Source organism: Antedon bifida, chromosome 11 (genome assembly GCF_963402885.1).
Source record: "Antedon bifida chromosome 11, ecAntBifi1.1, whole genome shotgun sequence".
Lineage (NCBI taxonomy): Eukaryota > Metazoa > Echinodermata > Crinoidea > Comatulida > Antedonidae > Antedon > Antedon bifida.
This window is the reverse complement of record NC_136236.1, coordinates 12971200-12986468: the sequence shown is the minus strand read 5'-3', so window position 1 is coordinate 12986468 and position 15269 is coordinate 12971200. Positions and strand designations below refer to the sequence as shown.

Below are 15269 nucleotides of genomic sequence, written 5' to 3'. Positions count from 1 at the left end.
TATAAATAATGATGTAAGCATTTTAATAGATTACTGTAGTAAAGAACAATACTATAGGAAAAATTAAATTCAGCAATTTAGATTACTGCAGTAACGAACAACACTACAGTAGGCCTATATGAAAACTTTTAGTTCAGCAATTTAGATTACTGCAGTAATGTACAACACTACAGTAGGCCTATATGAAAACTTTTAGTTCAGCAATTTAGATTACTGCAGTAATGTACAACACTATAGGAAAACATTTAATTCAGCAATTTAAATTATTGGAGTAGTAAAAACAATTAAATATTATAAGAAAACAATTTAATATTTACTAAAGGATCGACAGTAGATTTAAATGTCTATTTTGTTGAGTTATTAAATAAATATTTGCATATGTTGCAAACGGCATTTAAAATAGAAATGTTGAAGCAGATAAAGGTATTAAATGTCATTTATACAAAGCACTTTACTACATTAGGCACGCCAAAACTCATTAAACTCAAACAAGACTTGGTTTTTTGTTTATAATATTCTCATAAAAGATAATTATGATGCAGGAATACTATATACATATAGTATACAGTTTATTTATAGGACTTTGGATTGTGAGAAACATGGAATATAAAATACTAAATTTAAATATCATTGATTTGTATGAATAAAAACAATAATAATTCTGCAAAAAAAGCCAACTTGTGATTTAAAAAGGCAATGTTATTTTAATAATTAATTTGTAATGTTTTCTTTAAAATTAAGTAAAAAACTTTTAATTAACCGAGTGTACAATAAAAAATGTTAATGTATTTTTAGGATATCAAGACATATCACACGTGGCATGCAGAAAGCAAAGCGGCTGAAAGTCGACTACGAAAGACAGAAGCAGACAAACAACGACAAGAAGAAAAACGACCAACGACAAGAAACAAAGCATTGGAAAAACAACGTGACAAGGTATAATTATTTTATTCAATTATTATAACTGAGGTTGCATGATCAGTTGTTCTTGGTGACCGGGAAACCAAACATTTTAAGTGTCCGTCCCGATGGGCAACCAAGTAAAATTCACAAAAAGATTACAACAATGTATTGCATCGGTTATGGAATACACCAATATTGATAGGACAATGAAATCTCACAATGTTTAGACCGTGTTGACCTTCGACATGTATTGTACATGTACCAGATTTTAGAAATTGTTGTTTTTGTAATTACCAAAATACTGTACAACAATTCAAAGTAATATATACTATTTTGAGAGCATTACCTCACCTTATGGTTTGTGTGTGGTGGTATTATTAAAATAAGTTAATACTTAAGAATGTTTAAGTATTTCCTGAAGAAAAGTAGTACTAACATCCTTTCTTTATGATATTGTTGTTCATGGGTTATCGTCCTTGTCGTCCTAGCTGGTTGGGTTATCGTCCTCGTCGCTGCTTCATTGCCGCTTCCCCAGGGTAAACACCAACCAGATACAGGATGTACACAGCCTGCTCATCATTATCATTATCCAGTCAAGTGAAAAACATTAAATTGATAATCATATTAAATTATTTGATGGGTTAGTCTTGTGATTGTACATCAGCTAATACTTATTTGTTCGCAGTAAAGATTTTTAAATATAGGTCAGTTGTAGGATTGAGTTAGTACAAGAATTATAAACTACTAACAGTAAAATTATCACATTATCTCTTGTTAGATGCCAAAAACCAAAACCTGCACCAAATATATTAAATTACTATCAGGTTTTTCTGCATTTATTTAATTTCTATATAAATAAGTCTATTTCGTGCCTAGCTTGGATAAACCAACTATAGCCCTTTCTCCTCGAAGAACGAGATATAACTCGAAAAGTAGAAGATGGTGGTTTGTGTGGAGGCTCCAACCTGAAGGCATAGTTCATGGACTATACCAAGGGTGTTCAATGAAAATGGCTACTTCTCGAGTTATATCTCGCTCTTTGAGGAGAAAGGGTTATTGTTGGTTTATCCAGGTAAGCTAGCACTCATAGACTACCAACACCACTGGTTGTTTGTAATATTTTAATTTGAAATCCATAATAATTAGTTGTATTGTTTGGTTACAGCATTTACAGAGGTACCAAGAGAGAAAGATAGAAGCCACAAAGGCAAGGAATGACTACATCCTATCAATAGCAGCATCTAACTCAGCACTTAGGAAATATTTTGAAAATGATGTCACAGAACTTATCGATGTGAGTATCATCTTTCAGCCTACTTCTAAGAAATTCAACTCGTTATGCATTTGCTAGTAATTTAAAAAGTACTATTAATTCATGTACAAAAAATGAGCAGAGAAAGGAAAAACCTTACTAACTGTAAGTGTAAGTAAATGTATGAGATATGAGATATCAATTCTGCATAGAAATACAGGTGTTGTGAAAAGCAGGGAACATAACTAGAAGATAGGACATCTTGCCAGCGCTAGTCTCTAGAAAAAACACACAACAATACAGGGCGAAATAAAGACAAAGAACAAATGTTTTATTACTAGTTTACTGTATATATACAATAACAAACAGGGCATCTACAGCAGTAATTTAGGAGGATGGGGGAGGGCTCCACGAACATCATCCCCATAACCGTCTATGTAATGCTATACTAAGCCTTAAGCTCTGTCTACACTATGAAACTAGTTGGACAAAAAAAGTGTGATGTACCCAAATATGGTAGTGATATGATATCATCATGTCCACAGTCCATATCACATTTTGTTGTCACATTATACAATAGTGTAAACAGAGCTTTAGAACATGTAGAATTACAGTAACCTCAATTAGTAACCTAACTGACAATGACATTACTTAGTTATTATACTCTGAACTCTAATTATAATTTTCAATGAACAGTGTGCCTCACATGACCATTATTTAATCACTACTCTTTTGTTTATGAATGCAATTAACAATTTAATCATCTGTGATGTTCGCTCACATTTTGTGAAGTAACGACCTACAATAGCTTGCGGCCTGATGCTGTGGCGTGTGGATAAATTAAAAGGCTATTGCAATCAATGTGTAGCAATTAAATAGCAGACACCTATTTCATGATTGTGATATCTCTTTACATCAGCTTTAGAACAGATTTTTCTGTACAAACAAATTTGTTTTAATCTTCTTTCTGTGATCTCAGAATTAAATTTGAAACATTAATCAGTAACATTACATTTTCAAATTTAATTTAAAACTAAAAATGAGAAAACAAATGTGGCGTGGTAAATAACAACACAATTAAACACAAGGCAGTAATAATATGACACCATATTATGCAAACATGGAAATTATGCAAAAAAAGGTAATAACCAACGCACAAATATTTGTTTACAATATCCTCTGTTTGTACAGGATACAATTATATTATTATAATTTTTATTAACATAATATACTAACAAAAGCACAACTCTACTTTATATTTATTTAGAAATAAGAATTATTTTATAAAAACTAGAAACCAAAAGTGTAAATAACATATACACAATTAACACTCACATAATACCACACCATATGTAGTATATAGAAACATATTATGAAAGCTATGCGGAAATTATACAGATAACAAACTCATATGTGTTTTGATTACAATTATTCGCTATATCTACGTGTTACATTTATATTAGGGATCATGTCAAAATTATTATACTGATGAGTATAGTTTGTTTTAATGTACTATACATTTATGAGGTTGTCCCTGCAATGAACAATGTACAGTATATGATTATATATGATATACCAAAAAACTTACTCGATAATTGTATAACAGGTTAAAGAATACATAAATGCAGTTACTGCAGTACCTGACATGGTCCCTTAAATTGCTTAAGTCAACTCTTATTTTAGATTTTACATGAGATTTGTGAATGTAAATTTAAGACCAATTTGCTATCTATATAAGGATGTTTATACTATTACTAGGTTTGTTACAATCTCAATTAGTGACTATTTTATTGAAATTTCCTACGTTACTTCCTTTTGTCGTTCTTGTCAATCAACAAAGCACTACTACTGCTATGCACACAATATCCATATTATATCCTTTTAAAGTGTTCAACCTCTACATCTCCTGTTGTACTGTACACACAATAATATAACCATATTATGTCCTTTTATGTATACAATCCTACGCATACAACTGATACTATACACACAATGATATAATCATATATGTCCTTGTATGTATACAATCCTACGCATACACTGATATGCACACAATGATATAACAATTAATATTGTCCTTTTATAATGTCCTGTTCAACATGTGGGATTTGTGGTCTGAAATATACTACAAAATCAGCACTGTGGTCATGTTACAAGAGTTGTCAAAACAATATAGATTATCTGATAAAACTCCTAGAAAGTAAGAAGCCTTTTCCGTTTTTCCCCTGACTGTAAAATTAAACAGTACTTATTCATTAGTTTGCCCTTTGATGTTTAAATGTACTGGGACTCCCAAATGCTTTTCAAGACTCTTCGAGTCCTATGTTAAAAAAACATAGCATTCTTCCTATATAAAACATACTAAGCACTTTATCTTTGGCTTTTGCATGTTGTTAAGGATCAAGGGGCAAATTAACCTCCAAGTGAACTTGATGTATGAGAACCTTTCAAATCTCCTTCAGCATTTCTAATTTAATAGAAGGTTTCAAGTTTCATTTAGGCAATTATTTTTTATATCATTGATCTTTTAACCTTTGGAAATAAATGATTTGAGCGGCAAGAGCAAAGTTCAAACAGATATTTTTCTGTAATAGATACCATAATTATAGGTGAATCTTTAGAAATTTGCAAAGTTATTCTGTTATTAGGGAGTGTTGGTGGGTATTGCTTCCAATAATGGTGTTTTTATTTAAATATTGTCATAAAAGTATCTAAAAAATGTAGTTTAATATGCAGAAACTGGAGTGTATTAAATTTTACATGATCCCTTTAGCAATGTGGTCTTAAAAACCACAAAATAGTAAATGTCCTGTATCTCTTATCTGTTGAATTGCATCATAGTTGCTGCTTATCTGATTATTCTTTTACTCATCACATTTCAGTGCTTGGACCTTGGTTATGTCCGGTCAACGCGGAAAACCTTTGGTGCATTTCTGACCGCTGAAACACAAATGAAGGAGATGAGAGAGGACGGTATCAACAAATTGACGGATTGCGTCAACAACCTGAATGCTTTGAACGATAAGCAACTGTTCATGGAAACGAATTGTTCAGCTTTTGTGCCTCCCCAGACATTCCATTATCAACCACATGGGGGCGACGAGGTATGAAAATATACTGTTTAGGATCAAGTATAATCCTGTGCCCTGAGTACTGTATAATCCCACTCCTCTATTTAAATTCAGACTTGATAAATAGGTTTTAATCTAATCCCAATATAATCCCACACCCTGTGCTAATTCTCTTCCTATTTTGTACCGTAACCCAGGTTAGGTAAACATAAGCTATTTTGTTTTCCATCCACTAAGGCCTTGCCTTTCTATTCAATTGTATGTAGCCTGTTTTTTCTAATTAAAATATATACCAAATATTGAATTTTGTCTTAATTTTGCCAGATTCATGAAGTGAGTGCACAAGATCCATTACATAAGGACTTAAGTGAACGTTTCCAACGCCAAGCAGGTCGCTTAAAAGAGGTCAAAGCAGAGAGCGAAGAGGTAATCATTAATAAACGAACAACAATTACGTGATGCTATGCATTTATCAGTTTCAGAATTGTCTGAATTTCCGCATCTTTTAAATATTTTATTTTAGATCCTAAAGACGTTGAATGAACTGAAGAAAAACTGGGAGACGGACGAGAGCCACTTCAAGGAGGATGAAGTACGAGCGGCATTCAAGACCGCTCAAGATATGGAAATACCGATCGAGTTTAAGCGTACACCATCAATCCGGCGACCAAGCAAACCAACCGATACGGAGAATTACTACTTGGATGTATGACCTTTGACCTATTTCATTTCCTACCTACCTACTACTTTATACATTATATAAGAGTTGATAATGATATATTAATATGTCTATTATATCAAGAGTTTATAATATATTGATATGTCTATTATGCAAAAAGTTGATATATTAGTATAACAAAGATTTGATAACCCTTTACCCTCCTGTTATTGGCGAATTTATTTTGCTGTTGGTTGGGTTTGGAAATAAAATAAAAAAAAAAAAATATATACTAATATTCAAGATTCAATTTATTGTCACATAATATTACATACATGAAATTTGTTTTCCTGCGCTTAGAAACATAGATACAATACAATTTAAAACACAATATAAAAACGTAACATCATCATTATCTATTACTAATATGTCTATTATATAAACAGTAGAATTACTATTAATACATTATGAGTATAGATAACATTTCAGTAGTTAGAGGAAGTTGTTGTTTATATTAGCAGAGTGGGTTAATAGTTGCTAAGTGTTACAATAACTAACTTCACTGCCGATCTATCTGTCTACCGTCTCCCCTCTTCTGCCTTTAATAGTTCCTAATTTATTGAACTTTTCCTGCTAAAGGAAGTCAATCTGTCATGTGATCTTGTTTTCTTCAGTTTGTCTGTAAAAAGTGTGCCAGTTAAGTCTTAAATCCACCTGCAGAATATAATAAATATATAATAATAAACTGTATTTCAGTAAAATAAAAGCCATATAAAAATAACACAATAAATGAAAGTAACAGCACATCAACAAATATATTGAATCAATGCAAGCACAAAATGAAATGCGTAGAAAATCCTTGAATATTTAAAATTATACAGACAGTTTTACTAGTACTACAAATACAATTATACCATGTTATCCTGAAATATTCAAATAAAGTACACAACATGCCTATGTGTTGGTCAGTTCTTTATGTCCCTATTCCCTATGTATTGGTCATTGTTGAATGTTTCAAAACATTAATGTAGATTTCTTTAATATTTATTCTGAACTTTTTGATTATATTGCAGAAATATAAAGAGTTTTTGAGGAACACAAACATAGAAACACGATTACAAGCTCGTTACGATTTGATAAGCAAAGCACTTGGTCACAGTAAGTAATAAAGAGGGAGCTTGGGATTGCAATGACCTATGACCTATGACATAATGTATCATCATTGTCGGGACCTAGAAACAATTAAAGTGTCGAGAAAGGACGTCCAAACATTGAATTAACATTGACATGACCTAACTTTGTTCCTAGGTCATTGGTAGTTGTCAATCAAAAGCTAATCATTTTCTCATTTTCTCATTTCATCGCTTTATTGTCAATAAACAAATTCACATTATGGTTTAATTAGGTGTTGATAAATGTTCACAAACCATCAACTGAAAGGACACCCTCATTAGATTTGAACCAAGAACTCTAATAAGCAAGCCATAGAGCTACAGTGCCACATTTCTCCCAAACGTTTATATTATAACTGTATAATATTTTGAAATATGATTTTGATTGTTGTTTCAGACTCTGATGGACCGATTCCCTACATCCCACCAAAACCTGTACGCAAGCCACGCCCGGTATCAAGGTGTGGCGCTCCTTTATTTAAAGGTGACCTCCAAAAATATATAGCGGTAAGTATAGTATAGTATATAACAAAATACCTCTTCCAACATTCAAAGGAATTTGATTTGATTAATAAATGAATTAATTAATGAATGAATGAATTAATGAATGAATGAATGAAAATTTTAATTATAAATTGATAAAATATTTGTTTTGTTATTTGTAGGCAAGTGGGCAGGACATACCGGTGGTAGTATTGAGTTGTATCGAACATATTCGTTATTTTGGTAAGAAAATTAGGAGGTTTTAGAATTTATTTTTTAACCCTGAAACCTTTTTTTTAGATTGAAATCTTAATTCTTTAGCAGATTTGCCTACTACCCTCATGAGGGCACTTCAGGAATTATTGCAAACGAAAACTAACAAATTAAATTATCTGCAAATAGATTTTTATCCTTTATTAGAATTATGAATCTTTTATTAGGTCTGTTTTAGTAATTTAAAAATACAATTTGTTTTTATTCCTAATTATTTTGTTGCGGCGTTACATCTGTTACTTTTAACTGTGTCCGCTTCTGACAGTAAGGGTGGTTTTACAAGTATCATGTCCATATTTGGTAATGCATGATCTCTTTCTGTTATTATGAGTCATCTTTTAGCATTAATATCTTTATTGCTTATGATGATTTTGAGGCTCATAACCTGAGATTGTAATGAACAAAATGTGTTATAATTGGCAATGCTGAGCTGGCCAATGCCACGCTTCAATCTAGTACATCAATCAGGTTTTTACATTTGCAAAAATTGGAAGCATAAAGAGAATATAATTTGAATATTAAAGTCTGTATTATTTGTTCATAAAAATTTGAAAATGATAATTATGCATATGTAATTAATGTCTATGTAGAGCAAATTGGAAACCTGCTTACATTAACTAATGTATTATTACTATCAAGCATAGATATCAAACTGAATGTTGCTGAATTTTAAATGTGTTTGTTTGAATTGTTGTAAATAAATTTACATAAATTCTATTAAATACACTTTATTAATTCAAATTCAAATGTCAAACAAGCAGTCAAGGAAACTATTATATCACAGCAAACACACAAAGGCCTACAAAAATGGAGAAATACTTACAACATACTATTAGCAATAGATTATTATTATTATTATTAAGAGTTATAAAATAATAATTTTATTATAAAAACATTTTTTTAACCAGGTCTTCATCATCAAGGTATATTCCGAGTTGGCGGATCTCAGTCAGAAATAAATGATATTAAATCTGCATTTGAAAAAGGTAAGAAAAAAACACATTTTATTACAAGTTATATCTGAAAAAGAGTATCAGTAGTATTTTATTTTACAATTATAAAAACAATGTATGTTGTGATTAATGTGATGCATGATTGTTCCAGGTGAGGATCCGTTACCGGAACGAGGAGAGACGGCTGATATTAATTCTGTTGCTAGTGTACTCAAGTGTTACTTCCGAGAACTTCCAGAACCGCTTTTTCCAACGTTTATGTTTAAACAGTTTATGGAATGTATGGACTCAGGTAGGTAATTTTATCCATGACAGTCTGACTTAAGTGTGGTTCACATTGTGCTTAAGTCCTTGCATTGCGTCTTAGTGGAAACTAAGTTTGAGGACTGTTAAGTTTCTACAGTGAGTGTACATATTAGCTGTCTGGTAACTATTTTCTTGCTTCATCATGACTTTTTTTCAATATTATAGGGACAACAGCGCCCTCAGATAGGATAGCGATGGTCAAGAACCTAATTGAACAGCTTCCAGAAGACATCATGATTGTGATGCGGTATCTGTTTGCCTTCCTTAAACAGTAAGTTTCAACAAAGTTTATCTTGAAAACGAGCCCATCCGAATAAGATCATGTTGCCCTTACCTTTCAGAAATCATAAAAATTGCCACTAAATCCTTCTTGTTTTTGACCTAGGTCATGCAATATGTAAAATAGGTTTGACATAAACTACAATTGTGTGTTTTCTTTCAGTTTATCACAGTACAGTGATGAAAACATGATGGACTCTCATAACTTAGCAATATGTTTTGGTCCGACACTGATGCCGACTCCAGTCAACGTGGAAAACCTTTGTTATCAAGGACCTATCAACGAACTTATTGGAACAATCATTCGCTATCAGGAGAGTATCTTTCCACGCGACTCAGGACGCATGTATGAAGAAATTGGTCTAAATGAAGCTGATATAAGGCAAGTGTTGACATATTGTAACCCTGTCGATGTAGTGTTCTTCTTGGAATATACCATGAGCCAGATCTATGAGGCTGATTTGTCATTGATAAGACCAATTTACACAGACGAACAGTATTGGTAATAAAAATAGAGAATCTATGTTATTCCTTATGACCATTTACATTTTTTTGTTCTTTCAGTCCGTCGCCTAGTCTTGATACGATTACAGATATAGGCAGCGAGTTTGGTGACGACGTCAGTGGTAAGCTTCTAATCAGTTGTCTAAAGCTATGTCTACACTATCAAACTTTATGTGACAAAAAAATGTGATGTGCCCATATATGGACATACCATATTTGAGCACATCACACTTTTTTGATAGTGTAGACAGAGCTTTATGTTTAAATGGCGCCTTCACAAAAAACTGCTAACCATTTTTAGTATAGAAATATAGAATGAGAAAGCTGGCTACCCTTAGATAGATCTAAAATTGTATAGATGCAAATCTATAGCACCGTTTTTAATTTGATTATTACACATTCATAGATGAACGACTACAGGGATCGCCTCTCATTTGCATAAATGACGACGAGATACAGTTATTGATGGGAGAGCATAGGGCTTAAAACGCCTCCCACCGCTGCCACCAACTTGGTATTTACATTCTTCAGCACGTATGCACCTTTCAATCTGACCTTTTAAACCCTGAACATGCATATTTGACTTTGATAACCTTGTGCCCTGAACAGGCATACTTTCTGTAGAAAATTTGCATAATGTGAATAATTTAATATACAAACTTCTCTTATTGGCTAATTAAAATGTGCTGTTTTCTGATTGGCTCAATTTTTCTGCTATAAAAATTCTGAACGCTTTGCATTGCAATTTAATGACATCACTTAGTTTTGTTTTTCCATTTCCAATGAAAGTTTTATTGATAATTATTCTGCAACTAACTCGCTAATATTGACAAATGTCAACTTATTTCACATTATGTCTCTAGTCAAGATTGGTTATTAAGGATGGCGTCGTGGAGGATGGCCGAACTCACCCCTTTTCTAATTAAATTTGCTATTGTTGTTGCATGTTGGGATTGTCATTTTTCTATACAAAACCTAGTGGCAGTGAATGTGAAAATGCATATAGTTTTAAAAATGTGTAACTCTTCTTCAAGACATGATGGTTTGTGTTCAAATTGTACATGCAAAAAAATATTTTCTATTTGAAAATTAACCATTATGCAGCAGATCTCTTGCTGTTTGCTTAGCGCATCATATACAATAACACATTGTTTCATCCTATTCTTTTAGTACGGCATTTTGACATACACAACAATTTGAATGATCTGAGTCGCCCTATTGTCAATAACCCTCACCAGCTCAAGGCGGCGACAGATGGCGACCAAGTGGGCGACCAAGAGCAAGACGCCTCGCCTTGGTTGCCCAGAAGACCCGAAGATGCCCCGTAAGTCAACATTTATTTGACGATCTTCACTTGCCCAGCCGACAACCAATAATTAACAAACCTTATTTTAAAATAATAATCAACAAAAACCTTTTTTTCATATCTTTTTTTCAATTATTTCATCTTCATCATTTCTTGTATAAATGCAGCTGTTTAAAAATAAATCTATCTTAACATGAATTTCTCACTTCAAAACCAATGTTTTGCACATAAAGCATATAGCCTCCTTCAAACCCTGGTGGTGAACAATGCTAACAAAGTGCTAGACACATTTCAGTCAAAATCAAGATTACTTGTGTCACAAAATAAAATTGTAATAGTTTTTATTAACAAGATTTAACAGTATTGAGAAATTAAAACAAATTGTAAGAACAATGAAGGATGTTGGGTAATCTTAAAGAAGATACTTAGAACCATCACTGGTACTAAGTAGTTTAATTCTATCTCATTTTTTCCCTTGTCCAATGCTATACAGTAAGATGCATTCGGTGAATGGGATGGCTTAGATCAGCTTTAAAACCACGTAAGAAAATAAACCTCACACAAACTTGCTACCCATTGCAAGCGCCGAGTGGCCAATATTTATTTTCAGCAATGTTTAGTAATCTGCATTTATACGTTGTTTTATATTTTTGTAGATAGTCATAACTTTGAGTGCAGTGTTTTCATTTCATTTGTATGCAGTAACTTTTTACAGTTACTGCAGCTACTGTGATTTACTGCAGTAACTGCATTGGTTATGTATGATAGATTTAGATATTAATTTTCATAAATATTTTCTATTTCAGCTTTATCTGTATATAGATATTATTTTTGTTACTAACAATCTGCTCCAGTGTTTAGTATTGGCTGAAAGTTATTGATCATTCTGTAAACAAATATTTTACTGATTTTTGCTTTATTTTGTGTGTAGGAACGTCTTTATATTGATTTTGTATATTTCTTTAGTACATTGAATGTTAAATAGCAAATTGGTGAATCAAGCAATCATCCTAAAAGAAATAATAATTAATGCAAAAATTGGAAAGATTTAATATTAAAAATTAATCTATTTCAGTTTGTGTTGCAAACAATGTAGTGAATTTGTAGAAGCTTCAATATCGAATGGAAATGGAAAAAACGCTCAGTTATGCAAAATATAAAAAAATTGAGATATTGAAACTTTTGTTGTATATAACTGTTAGTATTGACGCATGTTAATTAGCAAAAGTTAATAGTTAAAACTTATTTCATCCATTGTTTGATCTTAATCTTTGTACAACTGCAGTTTCATTCTTTATCGCCTTTGCTCTCTACACAAGTTGTATGAAGTATAACAAATTTGTTTTCTTATTTTATGTTGTATAGTCGAAGTTTAAGTGAGTCATTGAACACATTGGATGTGGTTATAGAAGAACCAAAGACTGACCAATCACCTCAATCCAATGAGAACTCATACAAACACATGGTCCGTGAGATCGATAACACAATGGCAAACAACCTCAAAGAACTTGACCAGATTCCAGACACACCATCACCATCTCTTACACCAGACATCGTACGCGACGTCATGTTCCCAGCTCACCCGACCCCGACTACACCTACAACGCCGACAGCACCGAAGCCTGCAGTGAGGCCGAAGCCTGTCAGACCCCTACCCAATCAGTCTTCGTCGTTAAGTCGCCACAGGCCTACATCTGCCGGCCCTAACAAGTCTATGACATTATAAGTGATACTATTGTAAATGGTGGAAGGAATGCTTACTTTAAGACAGTACTTTATCAAGAAACTTAGTCACCCAACATGTGACGACCTAATATGTCATTTAAAAAAAAATTGATTTTTGGATGTTTTGCAAAGCTTGAATTTAATATGCAAAGCCCATGCATGCACCAACGTAATATGTAAAAGCAAAATACCAAGTTTTAATTGATTTTTGTAAAAAATATTTTTAAAGAATTATTTGTTGACGACAAATAATGCAAATTAAGTCTTTCAAGTTCTGTAGTTATGCAGATGATTTATATTATTTTTATAAAATTGATTTTGTAATTTTTTGAAATCACAATTTGCTTAATTTCAAATTGAATTAATTTTTTTTATTGATATTTGATTAATTTTATATGACACAGGATTACAATGATACTGGGCAAATTTAATATATTTTTTTTTATATTTCACAAATATAACAGAATCCAAAAATATGCAAATAATTTCTATTTTAAATTTTGATTTATATTACTTAAATGTAATTAAGTAAAAGAGTATGGTATTCCTAACGCCATGTCACAGACTTGTTAGTTAGAAAAAAGCAAAATATCTGCAAACTATAGAGGGCGATGCTGCATGTACATAAAAAAAGGAACTAAAATGCAAATAATTATTTTAGTCCAAAAAAAAAATGAAAAACAAATTTTAGACCAAAAAATGTATTTTGCTTATATGTTGCTGTGTGTAACAATTTTAGAATGTTGTGAATGGTGTTTTGTTGGGAAAAAAAAGATTTTTATTACACAAGGAAAAATAATGCTATTTGTATACTTTATATTAAAATAGTTAGACAGATTTAGATACCACCTTTCAGAATAATGGAACAACCCTATGCATTAGTTTACGGCGCTGGTATCCATGACTTTTGCTGGCCGAAAGAATTCTCAGCAAGATGCATGATGTACACCAAGAAATTCAGATTTAGGACAATAGTAGTAGTATTCAATTTATGTTAATTTGTAAATATATATTTAGAAAGTTGAAAGGTCAACCAATTCTGACCTTTGACCTCATTAGTGTGCAAACTACGATACATAAATAGTTTGTATTCATTTTTGTTTGTAAATTATATTTCAGGATCTCTGTTCTGTTTAGTAAACATTATAGCTTACAGAACTTAACAGATAAGTTTACAGAACTTAACATATAAGTTTACAGAACATAACAGAATAAGTTTACATAACTTAACTGATCAGTTTACAGAACATAATAGAAAAGTTTAGAGAACTTAACAGACAAGTTTACAGAACATAACAGAATAAGTTTACATAACTTAACAGGTTTACATAACTTAACAGATAAATATACAGAACTTAACAGATAAGTTTACAGAACTTAACGAATAAGTTTACAGAACTTAACAGATAAGTTTACAGAACTTAACGAATAAGTTTACATAACATAACAGAATAGGTTTACATAACTTAACTGATAAGTTTACAGAAATTAACAGATAAGTTTACAGAACTTAACAGATAAGTTTACAGAACTTAACAGATAAGTTTACAGAACTTGAAAATGAATAATAATAGGAAATGTTATTTAATAATTTTCTAGTTTTTGTAATTAACCCAATGTTCCTACATAAATGTATACATTTATTCTGTAAAATAATTAGTTTTTTTATTTTGTAAATTTTCTTTTTTCTATATATAAATTTCTGAATGTGTTTATGTGTATATGGTACAGTGATCTTATATTATAATTACATTAATTTGTTTATATTATTACATTAATGTTTTGTTGTATTCTGTTATAAAGATAATGGTATTGAACGGTATTAGAAATAGAATAATCTATTATACTTTTTGTTATAACGGATTACAAATGTAGCCCCCAAGATGTAATTTAAGATATTATGGCCATATAAATCACCCATCACAATTAGCTAAGCAAAATGCACTTAACATTCTCCTAAGTGAATACCAACAGTGAAATACTTAGTATTTAATATTTCGCTTAAAGATTTTATTTAACATTTTAAAAACCATAACTTTTTTTAAATCTTCCAGTTTCATAATATGACATCCCAAAGAATTGAATGTGCTTCACAATGTTATATCCATAGTAACATTTTAAAGAACTTAATGATAGATTACTGCAGTAATTAACTTTTTGCTGCAGTACTTTTACTATGTAGTTATTTTAAATGATTTAATTACACAGATACATAGTAGTACACTTTATATTATGGCTCAAACATTTACTGTCCAGCGATTGGTTGATAGAGCATCGCATGATGACTTCGCCTGGGAAGTGACATATAAATTTGAGTTCACTTAAAGCTCTGTCTTCACTATCAAACTGACAAAAAATGTGATGTGCCCATATATGGACACGAT

At 31.5% G+C, this 15269-nt stretch overlaps 1 protein-coding gene across 2 annotated transcripts in view; it reads left to right on the top strand.

Annotated features, from left to right (window-relative positions):
* LOC144855863 (SLIT-ROBO Rho GTPase-activating protein 3-like) overlaps positions 1-15269 on the top strand; it is a 66430-nt gene that overhangs the window by 18133 nt on the left and 33028 nt on the right. The window contains exons 6-20 of one of the 2 annotated variants that reach the window (XM_078713813.1): positions 796-936; positions 2069-2197; positions 5038-5259; positions 5551-5652; positions 5750-5932; positions 6958-7042; positions 7454-7563; positions 7722-7782; positions 8721-8798; positions 8917-9057; positions 9237-9342; positions 9514-9732; positions 9915-9976; positions 11025-11178; positions 12526-15200. In XM_078713813.1, coding sequence (XP_078569939.1) covers positions 796-936; positions 2069-2197; positions 5038-5259; positions 5551-5652; positions 5750-5932; positions 6958-7042; positions 7454-7563; positions 7722-7782; positions 8721-8798; positions 8917-9057; positions 9237-9342; positions 9514-9732; positions 9915-9976; positions 11025-11178; positions 12526-12886 — 2154 coding nt within the window. In that variant the 3' untranslated portion in view covers positions 12887-15200. Of the gene's footprint in view, positions 1-795; positions 937-2068; positions 2198-5037; positions 5260-5550; positions 5653-5749; positions 5933-6957; positions 7043-7453; positions 7564-7721; positions 7783-8720; positions 8799-8916; positions 9058-9236; positions 9343-9513; positions 9733-9914; positions 9977-11024; positions 11179-12525; positions 15201-15269 lie in introns of those variants that run through there. The other variant, XM_078713814.1, reaches the window with a different exon arrangement.